The sequence below is a fragment of the Strix aluco genome, chromosome Z (genome assembly GCF_031877795.1).
Source record: "Strix aluco isolate bStrAlu1 chromosome Z, bStrAlu1.hap1, whole genome shotgun sequence".
Taxonomy (NCBI): domain Eukaryota; kingdom Metazoa; phylum Chordata; class Aves; order Strigiformes; family Strigidae; genus Strix; species Strix aluco.
The window spans coordinates 6006734-6025313 of record NC_133971.1 but is presented as its reverse complement, the minus strand read 5'-3'; the positions used below and the strand labels follow the sequence as shown (position 1 = coordinate 6025313).

The 18580-nt window shown below is 43.6% G+C and overlaps 1 protein-coding gene across 2 annotated transcripts in view; it reads right to left on the bottom strand.

Moving 5' to 3' along the window:
• The window catches only part of EDIL3 (EGF like repeats and discoidin domains 3), a 254962-nt gene extending 238961 nt beyond the window's left edge, over positions 1–16001 (bottom strand). For both annotated transcript variants that reach the window (XM_074812243.1, XM_074812244.1), the window contains exon 1: positions 15746–16001. In XM_074812243.1, the coding sequence (XP_074668344.1) occupies positions 15746–15815 (70 nt within the window). In that variant the 5' untranslated portion in view covers positions 15816–16001. The remainder of the gene's footprint in view (positions 1–15745) is intronic.
• Positions 16002–18580: the final 2579 nt, after the last annotated feature.

Below are 18580 nucleotides of genomic sequence, written 5' to 3'. Positions count from 1 at the left end.
AGTTAAACTAGAAAGCATTCCTTTAACTTGGGGCTCTCACACTGCGGTACATTTGGCTGGGAAAGAACACTTGTGTAGGCACTACAGGAAAATACAGGCATCTGAACATTAACCCTGAACACGGTTGATGACTTTTGTGATAAAGAGTGAAATGTTTACATCTCAGAATACATTTTCCAGAATCGATAGATTGCAAGATTGCGCCTTTTTTATTCCAAATTCTGTTGAGCACTCTCAATTTGTAATGAAGGCAATCAAAGGCGATGAAATCTGCCCAGCTTATTCGACCAACATGTCTTCATTTTTCAAGTAAAAGAAACATTTCATACTGAACTAAGAGAAACATAGCTCATGATTAATGGTCAGTAATCAAGACCATTTAATTTATGCATATTTTTATTTCTCTTCTTATGCAGATTGCCATATACTGATCAGCTATGTTTACACACCGCTTTTATTAATAAACTAGTGCAGGGTAGATTCATTTTACTGGCTAATTTGCTTGAAACTAATTTCTTGAGGCAGAGCCCAATGAACTAAAGCGACTACAGTTTTTGTGAAAAATATAACAGCACTTCCCATTAGTTTTAAAGATCAGCTGTTTTATTATACAAAATATCTAATTTCTTACCTCAGCCAAGAAACAGGGAGGTTTTAAATTAGATAATTAATTATTAGAAAATGTCTGTTCTTCCCCCAGAGTGTAACCAAAATGAATCACCAATTCAGTTCATTTTAATTTCTTCCCTTAACACTCATATCAGCAGAGTTGTTAAACTCTTTGCATGATCACTGAATCTTAAATCTATAAATCTCATCATCTCAGCAGGACGTTTTCATCTGAGATCTCTTGTGCCAAATCCAGATTGCATTTTAAAATGCAGACTCATAACTTCATTCCAATATGCTTGGAAGCCATGGTTTTCTATCACAATCTGGAAATTAGACATTTCTATTATTACCATCTCAAGCAGGAAAATGTTCAAGAAGAATCACTACACATTGCTACCCATTTTTTCCATTTGTATTTCATAAACAAACATAAAAGGAAGTTAATAATGGAAGTAAATCTTTGGGTTTGGGTTCTTACTGCCAGCCCACACAACTGCAAGTCTATAAAGTGAAAACTGCAAAGCAAAACAAAAAAACTTAACATTGAAAATTGCAGCTTGTTTAATGTTGCTTAGTCTACTTTATTAATGATAAGCAACAATTACAAAGTAAATGAGCAAACAAACCCAAAAAACACCAGATGTACCCTGTAGATCTTGGATTTTATTTTCACTAGCATCTAAATAAAATATAATCCCATTCTTTACACTGAAATGCAAAAAAAAAGTAATCGTTATTCTGTGGAAGGCTAGTTGAAGACTCTTAAACTCACACAGCTATTCAAAACGGGGCTTACAAGGGGCACAAGTCTTCATGCTCACCCCCCAGTAAGGGTCACACTTAGATGACTCTCTTTCTCCTGCCATGCACTGCTGTGAGGGGTCTGCCCTCATCTCCTTGACCCCCCTTCCTGGAGGTAGCGGGGGCCGCTCTTCTGCCCTTGAAGCTGCCCCTTTGCCTGCTGACACAGCCCTAGTCCCTCTATTTATTTGCAGGGCAGGGGCTCCAGTCCCCACCAATGTGGCAGTCTCCCTGACCTCACCCCCATTTATCCAGGTCTTTCTTGAATTGGGGGTCCAAAAACCAAACACCCATGCCCTCACAGGGGCTTTCCCTGCGCAGGGCAAGACTTTGCATTTGTCCTTTTTACAGCTCCTGTTGGCTCGTGGCCCAGCATGGCCTCCCCCAGTGGCAGCCCTGCCCTTGAGGTCACTGGTCACCCTGGTTTGGTGTAACTTGCACATTTGATGGACGAGCACTCTTTGTCACCTCCTCCAGGCCACTGATAAAGATGCTAAACAGGTGAGGTCCCAGACAGAACCCAGCGATGCCCCACTTGTTACCAAGATCCACGCTGATGTTACTGATCAACTACTACCCTCTTGAGTTCCATCATCCATCCAGTTTTTTATCTGACCCACTGTCCATCAATCCAGACCATCACGGCCCAACTTGGATGTGAGAACAGCGACAGTGTCAAGAACCTTGCTCTAGCCCAGGTACATGACACCCATCGCTCTCCCCCCATCCACACACCAGTCACTTCTTCCCAGAAGGCCATCAGGTGGATGAGGTGTGATTTATCCCCAGTAAACCCACGCTGACAGCTCCCCATCACCTCCTCCTTCACGTGCCCAGAAACACGCTCCATGATTTTCCCAGGGACCAAGCAAGGCTGACCAGCCTGGAGTTTTCCCTTCAGTCACCCTTTTTGTCTTTTTGGAAGATGGATGCAACATTTGCCTTTCTTCAGTCACTGAGGACCTCCCCAGATCTCAATGACTTCACAGAGGTTATAGATGTCTCACCCTGCAAGGACACTGGCCAGCTCTCAGCACCCTCAGGTGGAGTTCATCTTGTCCCATTGGCCCATGGGTGAGATTGTGTCCAGTCACCCAAGCCTGATGCTCACCCAGTGCTGGTTATTCCTCTCCTTGACCTGTCTCTCCAAGTGCAGTCTGGCAGGACTGGTTGGGCAGGACTGCTGCAATGTCAGTGTTCAGTGCCTCTGCCTTCTGTGCCCACTGACACACCAAATGACCCACCCCACTCAACAATGACCCTACATTTTCTCTGCCAGGCCTGCCCAGCAGTATCACTGGTCACAGTCTTTCTGCATCATCCCAAACCTAAGCCAACCCAAGACAAGATGTCAGGTGAGCAGACAGGTGCCTCTGTTCCCTGCAGGGGAGTCTCCATTAGCTATCACCCTCCTTTATTTCTTCTTTGTTCAGTCACTTGGCCGATACCTGTAACTGCAAAACCAGAGGTGGAGAAGAGGGCTGAGATGTGATGTCAGAAGTGATGAGTTTCCAGCTTCCCCCATCATGGAAGTTTCTATCCACAGCTTGTTTGGAGGTGGTCCTCTAGATTTCCCTCTTCCCTTGCAATGTAGGACTTGAGCTGTTGGCTTGGTGGGGACTTTGCAAGACCCTGTCAATCTCCAGTTTGTCCTCCCTGGTGGCAGGCAGCACACCCTGACAGGCAAGGCCATCACCGTCACCACTCGGAGCATCTTGGCAGCCTGAGGCTGGGGCAGTTGCATCAACTGTCTCTGATGTATGTTGGTCCAGCCCATACCAGAGGCAGTCTAATTTGGCACATAAACATAAATGAACCATGCTCTCCCACGAGTAAGTGGCCATCTACAACACCTACATTTGAAAGACAATGGTGTTCATTTCAGGTACACATAGTGTTACTCAACTGGCTTATTGCAAAAGGATGATTTCACCATTTAGTATTAAAAAGAGTTGATAGGTGTTTTATATAATTTCTGGCAAGCAACCCATATTAAGGGCCCCAAATCAGCGCATAAAAAGACCTGCAGTGATGAAGGCACCAACACACCTAATGCAGTGCTGGCAGTTTTTCTCTCTGTTTTTGCCTGAGAGACAGGAATCCAAATCTGAAAATGTAATATAACAAACCAAAATTTCAGAGATTTACTCTAATGAGATGTAATACAGCTCTTTCCTGAAGGTTCTCTGAAACCATAAAATCCTAAACTATGTTTATAATAATAAAAAACCTGCACATCTGATTTGAAGATTTAATTACACAGTTTGGACATGAAGTGACAGCTGGCAACATAGATAATAGTTTTGGCAAAGCTGCAGACATTAATCTAAGGAAGCTTTGGTGCAAAGTTATTCTGTTATATTCACAAGAGGTGTCTTTGTGTTATTAAAAAAATCAAGAAAAGCCACAAAAATCTATATTCCTGAAAGAGTTAAATCTGAAGAACAACCTACTTTCAATATCAAACTTGCATTATCATCTGCCAAGGCCCATGGTCTCTGAAGCATCAACTGAAAAATCAAAAATCCAGAAGTTCAAGTCAGTTCAACATTACAAATGGAAAAAAGAAAATAAAAAGGGATAAAATAATAGTCCTGAGAAAAGAAGCAATAGGTTAAGGTACAATACAAATCATAAACCTGAAAAACACTTTCAATTAACATTGTGTTTGACACAGCGAACCCTTTTTGTCTGTGTTTCCTGCCCTGAGTGTACTGTGGTTGCAGCTGACTCCAGTTCTTGGCCATTACAACTTGTAACACTGCTAATTTTTGGAACTATTAGAAAGCTTTGAATTACCAGAAGAGTTCCAGGAAAAGAGAAGAACTTAACGTAAAACATTTGTGCAAAGGAAAGTAGGACATCATAAAAACCTCAAGCTTGAAGAGGCAAAAAATCCAGCCAAACAGAAGTGCACCTCTTCCAACAAAAATATATAAATAAATAATTAAAAAAAAAATCTCGTCTTTACTCTTCCAGACAACAGTACTTGTAGTCTAAAAATTCAAGGTAGTTAGTGATAAACAATCTGGGTCACTACATAGATACCAAGGATAAATATAGTCATTTCTAATGCAGGGAAACACTCCCAGAAAATTTTTGGAAAGCCTGAGATAGCTGTACTGAACGCAAAAGCCTGTTTTGTCTACAAACATCACACCATTCACTTTTTGGTGAATATTGCAGAACATAAATACCAGATAAAGATCTGTCCTGTGTAAGTACTTCTAGAAACATTAGAAAAAGCCAAAAGCCACCAAAAAAAAGGCATGGTAGTACAGAAATGACCCATCCTCCCCAGCCAGCACATCCCTCTTACAATTCATGCCACTGTCATTTATAACCAGCCTACCCATGAGCTCTGACAGGACCATGTGGTGACATCTATGCTGCTCCAAGAACAACACTGCCAACCTACCACAAACTCCATACAGATAGAATTTTTTCCAGGTCCTCATTTCCACCAGGAAAATGTGTCTGCTATGTCTTAAAGAGGGTCAAGACTAAATACTCTCCCCTTCCACACACACAGCAACAGGAAGTACACGGCATAGGACTGGCCCTACTTCTTCATCAGTCATGGTGGAGTGATGTCCATCTGTGGCCTTCAGGCAGCTCCCCAAAGCCCAAACTCTGAGCAGAGCCTATGTGGCTGAAAAGCAGAGGCGATAGAGAGTTATTCCACTGCTCAGGGAGAGTATGATCCAAAAGAAGTTAGTATTTTGTTTTTAAACTACATCAGCTTAGAAGCAGCACCTTCCATAAAGCCAATTTCAGCAGATACACACTACGGCTTGTAATCTACTAGAACAGTAATTTTATGTCTTTACGCTGTTCTCTTTCAAAGAACAGATGTAATATGTCTAAAATCTTCAGTAATTTTATTGCTGTGTCTTAACAGGAAAATGGGGCAGAACAAAACAATACTCTTTCTGAAGCTGCTTTTTCTACAGAAAATCTGTTCTGAGATCCTATATTAAAGGCTTTTAAAAATTATTCCAACTGTTACAAAATTCATATACCATGCTGTAAACAGACTGGGCATTTGCAATTTGAATTTTAAAAGCTTCTAACACCTCATTTTGAAAATGAAAAAGGAATGAGAATCTCTTGCATATACAGTAATAAAGTGAGAACACTGAATAACATTAACTGAGAGTTCTCCTGAAACAGCAATTCCAGATGATTACCTGTTTGTGAGATCCCTGCAACTCTTTGGGTAAATATTACCAGTATACTAACACTTCTCACACACAGTGAAATGTATATGCAAGCAGCTGCAATGCTTGCAATGTGGGAGCTTGCACTACAGGAGACCTAACATCACGGCTTTTAGCAGACATAACTCATCAAATCTCATTATTTCTCTTAAAGGTAGATGCCTTTCTATGTGATGTATTGACCTTTGTTTTCAGACTTCAGGGATGCTCTTTGTATCATCCGGAAGGTACACACACTTCAAGAAGAAAGCGGGGGGAGAGGGAAACAACAAAAATGCTTGATGTGACACAAGAGACAAAAGATTGCTATGAAAGATGCTAGCACAAGACTTTATGATTATCTGCCAGACTAGTACATTTATAGGGTGAAAGAGTAGCTTCCTGAATCTCCAAAAACATAAAAGAAGAAAACTTCTTATGTTTCTTGCTACAATTCTTCAGTTCTGAAAATGATGTTGCTCTAGAAGAAAAGCCTAGTTCAGAAAACTGTTTATTAAATCAATGTTATTAAATAAATGTTAATTAAATCAGAGTGATCTTTATTCCAGTGAAGTTGGGGTATAGTTTTGGGATATTCCTCCTGCCCTCCTCTGCCTTAAAAGGAAATTTTAAGTAGGGATTTAAAATTCTGTTCAGATTTTTCTACAAGTATAATGCCATAACCACAACTCATTACTGGAAAAGAAATCAATGTACCTATTTTTAATTATTTATTGCTTTCTCCAGGAAATTAAAAACAAAAAGAAAACTTGTCTATCAAAAAAAAAACCAATCAAGCAGCAGACTACTTGGTCAAAATTAGTCAATCACTGGTCTCAGACCTTAGGAAGAGGCACAACTCCCATAGGGCAGGGACACTGCCACTTGGGAAGGTCACAACATTCTTGATCAGGTTGTTTACTTGCTGAAAGATGCATCTTTGTCTAAGTGAGTCCAGCAGCCAGATTCAGCACACACACATACACATGTGAAACAAATAACCGAAAAATTCTGTATTAACATTTTGAAGTTTTCTCCTTTTCCTCCTGACGTAACAGTTTTACGCATTCATTTTGGCTTCCTCCTTCCTGCTCAGTCTTCAGTTGGTCTGAGTGGCGGATCCAGAACCTCATCTACTTACCAGTAGTTTTAAAGCAGTTTACTTGCTTGGAAGTAAGTCAGGACAGTATTTCTAAGGCAGGCAGCTCCTCCTGCTCTACTGAGAGCACAGAGGGAGCTCCTGAGCCTCACCTGCTTTGCATGGCCAAGAAGCAATCCTTATCCATAAGATAAACATTGGGCATAAAATAATTAGGGAAGAAAAACACTGTAATCTGTACTCATCAAAATAACCTACCAGGACAGTTTAGTTAATCAACACTTGATTAGCCCCAGGATGGTGACGCAGCATTCAGACACTCAGGACTGGGAGATGGCAGGAGAAATGCAGAATTTGCTCCTCTGCCTGCAGCCATGCCAAGGCAACGTGGACAAGAATGCAATAGATACTCAGGGGTCTGATTTCTGTAGCTGGTTTCCACAGTGGGTGATAGACAAAGGAGGGAGAAATGTGGCATTCTGTGCCTTAGGGTAGAGTGGGATAGCTTGCCTCCCTGCTCAAAATGGTTTTGGACATTCACACATTGACAGCGAGCAAGCACCTGGAGGGGTAGGTTCAGAAACATTTTTCTTGGCAAAAAATGCTTAAGTTGTTACCAAGAAAACTATCTGTAACTTCCTCCTGAAAGAACGAGCTGAGGACACATCCTCCCCTGGAGGAGCCCTGTGCCACTCGCTCCTCCCTCCCTCTTCCCATCACCCTTCTTGCACCAGCACTGGGGCTTGCCTGGTCCTGCCCTAAGTCATCCCAACAAGCTAAACTACCACCAAATTAGCATGGCATAGAAGTGAATTTTTCTGTTGCTCTGCATGACCATCACCAGTGCTGAAATGAGGGAAAAGTCAGTGGCAAGGAGCAATTAGATGGGCTTGGCCGTACTGTCAAATCTCACACGGCAGAGTTGCTCATCTCAGCTGATGTTCAGCTGTACCAAACTACTGAGACTTAGGAAGCTTCCTACAGACTAGACCCCTGTTTCACCCCTCCAGTGGCCAAGAGGCTCTGCTGCACAGGTCAGAGCTGCACCTTTTACTACCCTACTTCTACTCACACTCAGCATTTTAAATGCATATTATCACATAATTATTCAACTATAGTGAAAGATACTGAGGCATACTAGAGTAATAACTGCTCTTGCTGTGTGAAGCAATATAGATGTAGTCTTAATATTAAGCCAGTATATATAGTTAACCACTCTTTTCTCCAGCTGATTTCAGGGTTCTTACTCCAAATGTTGCTTTGATTTTTTCCCCCCAATCAATTTCATGAAAGAAGAGATACGCCTCTGAGACTACATTCCTAAGTATGTCTGACATTGCTTCAATTACCTGTTTTTGTTGATCTCTGGTTGTCCACTGTGACTTTAGAAATGGGCTGAACCACAAGACTCAGATTTGGAGAAGAGTTTGAGGTTAAAAAAAACTGCCATAGGAAGGAACCAGAGTGTAAATGTACATTTAGTGTGCAACAGTACAAAACACAGCATTTCTTAGAGAACTTTCTAAAGGAAAACATGCACCTAAATGAGGACACCAGGTTAATGAGAAGCCTAGTGAAGAAAGTCAAAAGGTTACAATAGGATGGGCTTGATCACACCCAGGAAAATGAAAGCCATTATTAAAGGGGTTGATCTTTATCCTGAAGGACTACCTATAAATGATGCATCATTTTGTATGAGGTCAGAAGGTAAGCCATAAAAAAAAGACATCAAAGAAATCGGACAAAAGCACCATTAAAGAAATATATAGGATGTACCATGGAAGAGAGCTACTAGGTCATTTTAGCTACTTCCCATGACAACAGAACATAATTTCCCCATCCACACTGTACACTATTCACAGTATTAATCTAATCTTCCCTTCAAATTGTTCAAATAAATGGACATTCTGTGGTTTTAAAATAGTTCTGAAATAGTATCTGAAAGCAATCAGCTACTAGGTCTGCATTTTTAACCTAGAAAAGCCCTTGTAAGGCAATCCTGTGCAATTCCTCACACAAGTAAGGAATCTTGACAAGTTACATAGCAAATAATATTTTCTCCATCTCTATTTCAAAAGCCCAAGCTGCAAAGGGTGTGAGTGAGGGGAAAAAAAATAAATCAGTCTCAGAGCCCACGCCACTGTCTCCAAACATAATACTTAACTAGAAAAACAAAAAACTGGCAAACAGACTAAAGCAATATGGTCTATGGGACTGTAATAGAGAATAATCAGAGAGGAAGCCTGGATTAAAGGGGCTGGTTGTCTGCAATGATATCCAGCAGTGATAGAGACTGTCGTACATGAGGGACAGACGGACTGAAAGATGTAAATGTTAAAAATAAAATAAATCAAACGTCTTTTATTTTCTGTTTTTCACACTCACACATGGCATATATGTCTTATCCAAAAGTATTTCCTATATTGTCTGTTGTAGCTTCACTGTTGTAGAAACCTAAGACATGAGTAATCAGATGGCAGAAATTACTGTTATTTACGCACTGCTGTCACTGTTCTACATAATTATACAGGTTGACACAGCATCTTGACAATGATAGGGAAAAAGCAGTTTTTGTAGAAATTTTGTCAGCCTCCCTACGTAGAAGCATGGCAAATAAAATTACTGCAGCTAAAAATTGGCAAAGCAATCATCTCTTTCAGGGCTTTTTTTTTTCCTCTGTCAAAAAGTTACTATTGTGAGAATACTCAAAGACACACAAGAAAAAGCTTATGTCTAAACTGTAGCTTTACCCTACAGCAGGGTCACAATCTGGCTATGCATAAATGCCTTGTGTTGTTTAAAACCAAAAATAATTAAGGAGAAAATCAGTTGCAAGGGGAGTGGGCCAGGAAGGAAAGGTTATTTGCAAAACACTGAAAAAGGCCTGCTCTGTATTAAAATAAAAAAATTTGAAACTCTCAAATCCATAGTCTGAACCAGTTAATAGTCACCTTGAACCTATGCTGTCCGTGTCCCCGGTGGGCAAGCTAAACACGGAGGTAGAACAGGGAAGACTGACTACTGGTTGAACTCTTCTATGTACAGAATTGCAATGTTCTGATAAAGTATTTTTAGTTGGCAAATTTCTCAATAATCAGGAGTAGCCACTTGATGCAGACACTGCATGGTGTCACCTCCAGATCTGCCTTTGCTCTCCCACACACCACCCGTGGTGAGAGGCCACAGGGAGCACCCACATCAAACCTCTCCACCTCCTCCCATGGAGGCCCCAACTCCCCCCCACCCTCTTCCCTGTGGCCTCCAAGGTCACATATGACCGGTGAAACTGGAGCAGTCGCACCTCTTTCCCTCACACCTTTGGATTCCTGCTGGGATGCGCAAAGCTCCTGCCCGGGCTCTGCGCAAGGAGAGCAGATCTTCTTGCGCCTGCTTATCCATCTGCTGCTCCTCCCTGATGTCATCTGCATGCTTGAGTTTACTGCTTTAAATATGGTTAAAATCCTAACTCCTAAAATTGAAAACCTGACATTCTGCTGGCATGAGTGGTATAACTAAGATACTCCAGGATCCTCCATCTGAATGGCATAACTGAATGAGTACTTTCTTCTCTATTTTCAAACAACTTCAACAAACTTTTATAGTCATAAAAACCTTTGCTTATAAATGGCCCCTTATTAAAAAGGGGGGGGGGGGGGGGGGGGGGGAAGTGAGGAATACTGTTGTTAATCTCAAAAAAGTCTTAGGTGTTCATTGGTTTTGTTGAATATAACAAATTTTTACTTGAAATATGGAGCTCTGCATCCTGAGTTCACAGGACGATGAAGTCTTATCTAACATTATCCAAACTTTTAAGAAGTGTCAGACTAGATGTGTGGATGTAATTCTTCTGTACACTATCTGAAGCGTGGATATACCCACAATATAGTATGTATGTATATAGTATGTAAAATTGTTTTCATGTGTGTTTCATATAATGCATTCACACGCCACATACTGTAATTATTAGCTAGATTAGTTAGAGACTTTATTAGATAATCATGGGCTGTTTCATTTTTCAGCTTTTAAAACTTAAAATAGAAAAAACACCCCCACTGTGATGAAAGGTAGGACAGCTTGCCGATTAAAGAGAAAAAAAACCCACACAAAGAAACGAACAGAAAAACCCCACAAGTATATTCCCACAACATCAAGATTTGTTAAAATCCCAAATCATGAAAACACATGCATAAATTCTGCGCCTCCAAATCTGAGACACCAGCTGCTAGCTCAGCCCCTGCTTTCAGTAATATCCAGCATCCAGCTCCGCAGTTGCAGTTACTGTTTTCGAACAGGTCCATACTCTGGTCCTGCAATAGGAATGGCACAAAAACTGCTTTACCCCCTCCACACCATATCATTAGAAAATTAGCCATACGCTACTGTCACTACACACAGTGAGTAGCTCTCCCTCTAATGTAAGACCTAAGTTTCCTATAAAGAAGGAAACCTAGACCCATTATCACTTATTCCTTGGGCTGATGTAACACACTGAATTCAGGCTGATGTTGGCTTTCCCTCTATGTTCTCCCTTCGCCCCCTTTAAATGAAAAATGTGTGTCGATCGTCCAATATAAGACAGTATTTTCCAGATGTTTTAAGTTTGCAAATGTTAAGGTTCTTACAACCCTTATTTGGGTTTGAATCTTTTAACTCATCTTTTATCTTCTAATATATCATCTGAACCAAGAAAAATTAAACTCATATTTTCACTGTGAACTGATTTGGAAAGTTGAAATAAATTAATAGTGTTTTGATGTTCAACCCATGTTCTTTCAAACTCACGTATGGGTTTCAAGTATGCTACAAAGAAGCCAAATATCACTGGTAATACAATGCTGACCATCCTTTAAGATCCCAGAAATACTCCTGGATCTGTGGCTTACATAAGTTTGAAACGTGTGAAAAATAGAAAACAGTAACATTCTAACTCCTATGTGACTCACAATAAATTTGAGAATAACATAGATTTATTTCTGACTCTTGCAGTTTCTTAACCGTCGCTTCTCCGGATAGCTTTACTTACACTGAAGGGATAGCAGGCTGTGAGCTTGTCACTGCTGCTGTATGGACACGTGCTGTATAAACAGCTAATTCAAGGCATAAAAATCAACCTCTCAATAAAAAGTGGCTGTCTTTTGAAATAACTTCCAAAGCAGACCATTTCCTTGTTTTTCAACTGGATGGTAATTGGAAAAATGCGGAGGAGGGAAGATAAGACAGTGCCCCTTTTCGCTATGCTACCATTGATACACAACCTTGTATGAAGTATATCCTTTGAAAAAAAAAAGACATAAAGGATAAAGGATAAAGACATAAAGGGCAGAGAAAGAGGAAGCTGGACACTTAAATCCAACTAATACCACCAGGTCTGTTAATTCCAGTTACAATAAGGCATAGCGTGACATCAAATTCTGTCCTAGGCTGACCAGACACGTACAGGAGGCAATAGTATATCTGCTATATGCTTTCTGGAGGCTATATGAGCAGTCATGGAAAATCAATTTGAATACAAATGTAATTTGTTAAAAGAACAGTGAAAATCATTATGCAGGGTCACACTGTCAGCAGTTTGTACAGAAGCAGATGCTGTCCAAAGACGCAAAGGCATTCGGTAAAACAGAAGAATCTTGGTCTTTCAAAGTCTCTGTGATCTTTTCAGTCCTTTGGTATAGTTACAAGAGAACAAAGCTACAGTTTACCTCTCTCGTTTCTCAGCACTTTCACTCCTTGCAGCTCATTCCAGCTGCAGAATGAGGCTTTATAGAAACTTCTAAGCCTCAGAGAGAGTGAAGGTTCCCACTGTAATGGAGAAAAAGCAACAGCTTTGAAACAGTTCTTTGAAAGTTCCAAAATATTTATCTCAGGCTGACAGGACACAGTCATAAAATAAATAACTACATTTGCCTGGGTTTGGCAATGTCAATATCATTTTTAGACAAACCATACATAAAAATTCAGCAACAAGCCAAGCGAAAAAGCGTGATACAATTTAAGGATCACTCCACAATAAAGACAACTCAAATGGTGAATATTCAGAAGATCCTGTTGCAAAGACATTTAACACATAGATGCGGAATATACCAAATTACTGTGCACTTACAGTACCATTACCATAGATGACCAGCTTACTCCATGCCATGAGGTAAACCTGGGGACTAAAACAGCCACGACTTTTAAATTATGTTTCCCTTTCATTTGATCCCAATCTTCACCGACTGTTCTGAAAGGTATTGGCCTATTTGTTCCTAAAAAATGACACAGTGGTACTTAGGAACCTGCATTACTATAGATGAGATGCACTCTATTTCTTCCATCTGAAATAACCTCTTGTAGTCTCTGCAGTCACTCTTGCACTTACTGCCTGTCCAGTACACGGTAGAGTATCAGATTGGCTCGCGTTCAAATTTGACCAAGGAACAGCAACAACAGTGTATGTAAAACCTTACAGCTGTTTAGAAATATGTATAAAAGGACATTCCTTATTAAAAATGCACTTGCATCTTTCTTGCAAACTAAGGGGTAGAAGTCACTGCACCCTTGAAGCCTACTGTCATCATATACATGTATATAAACACATCCCTGAAGATCGGACTCCTATTACAGTGCATGAGATTGCAAATTTATCAGACTGGACACCAAGATGAAAATTCTAGTCTTCCACTGGGATGACTTTCTCATCATCACCACTATCTCTCTCTCTCTCTCTCCCTGTCTTCCCACTCCCCTGTCTCTCTTCTTTCAAAAAAATAAAAGAAAAACAAAAAACCCTTGCTGATACTATGTATGTGTTCCAAATGCAAAAAGGAAAAGAGGTTTTTAAGATATGATGAATAATCAGGATTTAGACCCCCCTCATTACTTTTCAGAGCTCCAATAAAAAAGCAGTTGGCATTTTTCTTTAACAGTAGACTTGAAACACAGGTCAGTAATGAACTATAGGACTTAACTTTGATCTGCAGTTGGAATTTACCCCAGAAGAAGACAGGGAATAACTGGCCACTGCATAGATGACACTACCATAGGTTTTCATTATACACCATTATACAAAGGGACTCATCAGCAAGTAATGTTCAAACAATGCACAAAAAGTTTTGTACTGTTTAAAAGCTGCTCTCTGTAGAGTTTCAGTTACTCACAGTGCTTACAGTCATCATAACTTTGAGAGGATCTATTAAAAGTAAACGTTAGGACAGCAAGCAAAATTAACCCAGTACATCAGACCTGTCAAGCAGCGTTTTACTCTGCTTCAGCATTAAAAAAAGACTCTGTATTCTTCTGCTTCATTTTGAAAGTCAAGGACAAGCCTTTAACTCAACAATTACAGCTTAAGCAATCACAGAGCAAATGGATTTTCTTCCTTCCTATTTCACTTCTACTAGAAAATCTGTGAAGTTCTCCGTCTTCTGAAGTTACCTTAAAAACATGGCAAGACTGCAGACTTAAATGAAAAAATGCCTCAGGTGCGAACTATGAGAAGTCCTACACAAGCCCAATGCAAAAGTATTTATGACAAGTCCAGACTCTGTGGCAGATACAGTATCTTTTGCTTAAAAGACTTTGGGCATAAACTGCAGGTACAAGGACATATTGCATAAGCTATCACATGCTCGCTGCAACTGTGTGAATGTTATTGGATTTTGAGAAGCCACCGTGCTGAATAATTTAAGATCTAATAAAATATTCAATTTTACTGATACATTGGTTTCATTTTAAAATAAAAAATGTGAATAATGACGGGAACGGGTCTAAAAGTCAATGGAAACATTCCGTTACTCATTAGGATAACAGTTGTTCTACTAAGCTTCGGGAAGATACAACTAGGACGATAAAAAGGTCTCCAAGCCCGGGAGATTCCCCCCACCCCGAGTAGCCCACGCGGGGACAGAACCAGCCTCCCCCTCCCCAAACACACCCCCCGGGGCGCGTCTGGAGCCGGCAGAGGGCGAAAAGGCTCTGCGGGGGGCACCGGGCAGCCCCCACGGGGGACGAGGGCCACCCACGGAAGATTTCGTGCTGTGGGGCGAGGGGGTGGCGGCGGTGGGGAGGGGACCCACAGCGGCCCCTCTGCTCAGGTCTGAGCTCCTTCCCCGACGGCGCAGGGGCGGCAGCGCCCGGGACCGGGACCGGGCGGGACGGGCGGCAGGTGAAGTCCCGCCGCTCCCGGCGCCTTCCCCCCAGTCAGCCCGGACACCCCCGGCCCCCCTTCGCCTTCCCAAGAGCCGCTGCTGTGCCGCCGGTCCTCCCCCAGCACCGCCTCACGATGTTCGGCTCGCTGCAAGAGGAAGCTCCGACAACTTTTTTAATGCGCGGAGGGAAAACCCATCCAACCCGCAGCAAATAATTATTCTAAATAATAATAAAGAGAACTCCAAGAGCTCTGAAGTTATTTTCCCGGAGTAGGGTTGGGGTTTGTTGGGTTGTTTTCTTTTTTTTTTTTTTTTTTTTTTTTTGCGGGAGGGGAGGCATGAGACGCAGAGAAGGCGCCGTTGGTGTTTTAGATGGAGATGCCCTAGTTAGAGGGAGGCTGGAAGAGGGTCGCCTGACAAGAGCTGTTCGCTGCCGCCGAGATGCCAAAGCCCCCCGAACGTGTTTGCAAACTGTTCCGCGGTTTGCTGGATCTGCGGCTCGCAGCCTACAGCCTTCAAATTAAAATGAAGAGCGGTGACTGGGGAGGGGTGGGGGAGGAAGGGAAAAGAGATGTGGACAGCTCTGCGGATATTATTAAATCTTCCCAGCCGCTCATCTGGATCACATTTACGCTCTCACGGCATTTCTTTCCCCTCCTAATTGAGCGCAGTTTCCAAACGTAACATGCCCGAGGACGGATCTTTCGCCGCCCTCTCCTTAAAAGGTAGAGATAAGTATTTTTTCTTTTTCAAACAGAAGAAAGGCAAAGCCCAGACGGAGGCACCCGGCTGAGAGCCGCCCGCCGGTCGCGCCTCCCCGCTCCCCCGCGCACTTCGGCTCCGACTTTGCCAGAGCTCCGGCGCGGCCCCGACCCCCGCGTCCCCCCCACCGCACCCCGTCCCCTCACCTCGGGCGAGGCGCGGCGCCGCCAGGCTCCCGCAGAGCACCAGCCACGCCAGCACCGGGCGGCTCATCATGGTCCTCTCTCTCCTCCCGCGGCCGCGCCGCCTCTGCCGGAGGAAGGAAGGAGGACGGCGGCGGCGATGGTGCCTCCGCCCGGCGAGGCGAGGCGAGGCGAGTCCGGTCCCTCCCGCCGCCGCCCCCGCCCTACCCGCGCCGCGGAGGCTGCCCCGCCGCCCGCCGGCTCCGCGCGCCCGCCAGGTGCCGCCGCGCCTCCAGCATGGCCCGCCCGCCGCGTCCCGCGGGCCTCCCCCTCCTCCTCCTCCTCTTCCTCCGCCTCCTCCTCCTCCTGCGCGCCCCGACTGGCTCCTTAGAAAGGGGGGGAGAGGCGTCGGCGGCGGGTGGTGCCGCTCGACACACCCTGGCACCTGCTCCGCCCCCCCTCACACACACACCCCCCCGCTCCGCTGCGGCGGGAGATGCGTATGGGGCGAAGCGCAGCGCTTCTCCCCGAGCGCCATCCCCGTAGCCCCGCGTCCCCCTGCTCCCCCCCCACCCCTGGTGCCGCCGGCTCGGTCAGGGGCGCAGGGCTGCGCCCCCGTGGCGTGGTTTAGTCGTGGTTCCGTCGCTGGGCCTGTGGGTGGCCGCCCCCTTCTCTCAGGGAAGGGGCGCGGCCCGTTCCCAGGTACCCTCCACAAACTTTCCTCTTGTAGGTACCGTCTAAGCCCTGCGCTTTGCTGCGCGCGGCTTCAGCTGCCGCCTTCAAACCCTTTCTCAACACCCACGTTGGGAACTTACACGAAAAGTCAGTGTCTGCTCTCCCACCTCCCTCCCCAGGTAGGATGTCATCCTGCCCGGTGCGGAATCAAAGCAAGAAGGCAAGACGTGGTGAAATTTCAGTAGTCCAAGGTGGAGGACAAGAAGGTCCCGTATCAGACCACTGCTCACAGGTTTGGTGTTATTCTTTTCCTTACCTGTGTATACACAGCTACAAGAGTGAAGCAAGTACTGATTGCCCAGTGCGAGTCAAAAGGCTCTTCGGATATTTTATATCTGTAATTTGCATCCCCTCTACATGCCCTCATAGTAAAAGAGCCCAGATTACTATTATATTCAAAGTTAATGCAGTTGCTGAGTGAAGAGAATGCACTTAACAGCATTAGGCTATTGAGAAGCATTTCTATAGATACAACCTGAATGTCCGGGCTGGTCGCATGTCAACAAGGAGACACATCATGAAATTAAAGAGTGGAAACGACCCGTTAAATCGTATAATCTGTTGGCTACTTTGGCTAGCATCTCACAATAGTTTCCAGCATTTCATTTTACAAGCCCTTTGTCTAGCATTAAATGCGTGTAAGTGGCGGGGTGACAGCCCTTCCCTAAAGCTCTAGTTTAACATCCGAGCTTGCAATTAATCGCATTTTTTCTCTGACATTGAAAGTATTTCAGTTTCAACACACTGCATTGTCAGGAAAGAATTTAAAGGCTCAGGCTTTTTTGCATTGGTTAAGCTATGAAATTACCAGAAATAACACACTTTGATAAAGAGCATTTTACACCCAGAATCCCAGAGCATTTTATGCTTGAGTGCAGAGCGCAGGTGCACACACCAAGCATGCACTTCACCATCAGGGAGGTGCGAGCCTCTCTGGCGGCACTCAGCCAGCAGTAGTGGGGCACTGCAAAATTATCCAGCAGGTTAGGACAGATAAAGAAAAAAATCCCCTACACTAATGACATCCTCGGTAGTGGAGAAGATATGTTGGCACAGGCTTTAGTCCAGCATCTCTCTCTGGACATGCAGTAGCTGATAGCATTCACCAAAACTTTCACTGCCTTCACTATTATGTGTGCTAGCGTAATTCACCTGGCAGCACCTGCATGGGCTACAGTCATGCCTTCGTTTTGCTGCACAGGCATACTCTGCAATTGCCTCACTAACTTCTACAGCAACTTGGATTTTACACGTCAGTCCCCATGCCAGAGATCTCCCTGAAGAACTACTGCCTGGAAAGAAAATACTCCTGTTTCTCCTTGAGGGTTGCTTTACTATCAATACAGAGATAGTGGAAATTTAGGAAGCCTTAACAAAGCTTCTGATATTAATGCATCGTTTTTCCACAACGGTGCTAATTTCACTGCTTATCTCTGTTTTACAACCAAGAATCCAGCCGTCATAATTACAAGGCAAACTGCACTTTAGCTGCTGTGGCAGCCCAGCATGCCTGCACCCCCAAGTGGCAGGCTTGCCTTTTTTTTTGATTTTTCTTGAGGGAATAATCCCATAATGTAGCCCCTTTATTTCCCCAATTAAGACAAATCCAAAGGGCCTAACTACATTTGGTACTGGGAAGCCTTTTTCCACTGAGAGCCTGTGACTAGCAGCTGATTAAAATGACACAGAAATAGTTTCTTCAAAGCCAGGCATTGTTTATTCAGCCGAAAGGGATGAAACAACAAAAAGCTTTTATGTTTGGTTCTTACCTAAAGTGCAATGCCTTTTTGTTTTCAGATTATGAATAAGTTTATTCAACAAAATCTATCTCCCCACCTCAAAGTAGTCAGACTGTTACAGCAGCTTTCTTCCTGTCCCTCTCTGCCGGACTCCACTTCACGGGCTGCTTCTCCCCGGCTTGCTCCGCTGTGTTTTGGGAAGGACCTGGGCTCGGGGATGCTGCAGGAGCTCCCCTTCAGCCAGCACCTCCCTTCTAGCCCAGTCGTTTTCCTTAGCACAGAGCAATGCAGTACCCTGCTCCAGCTCGGAGCTGTGAGAATGGCTCCGAGGTACAGACTGTTCCTTCCTTCCAACGCCAGTGTAGTAATTGTTTGTATCTAGGTC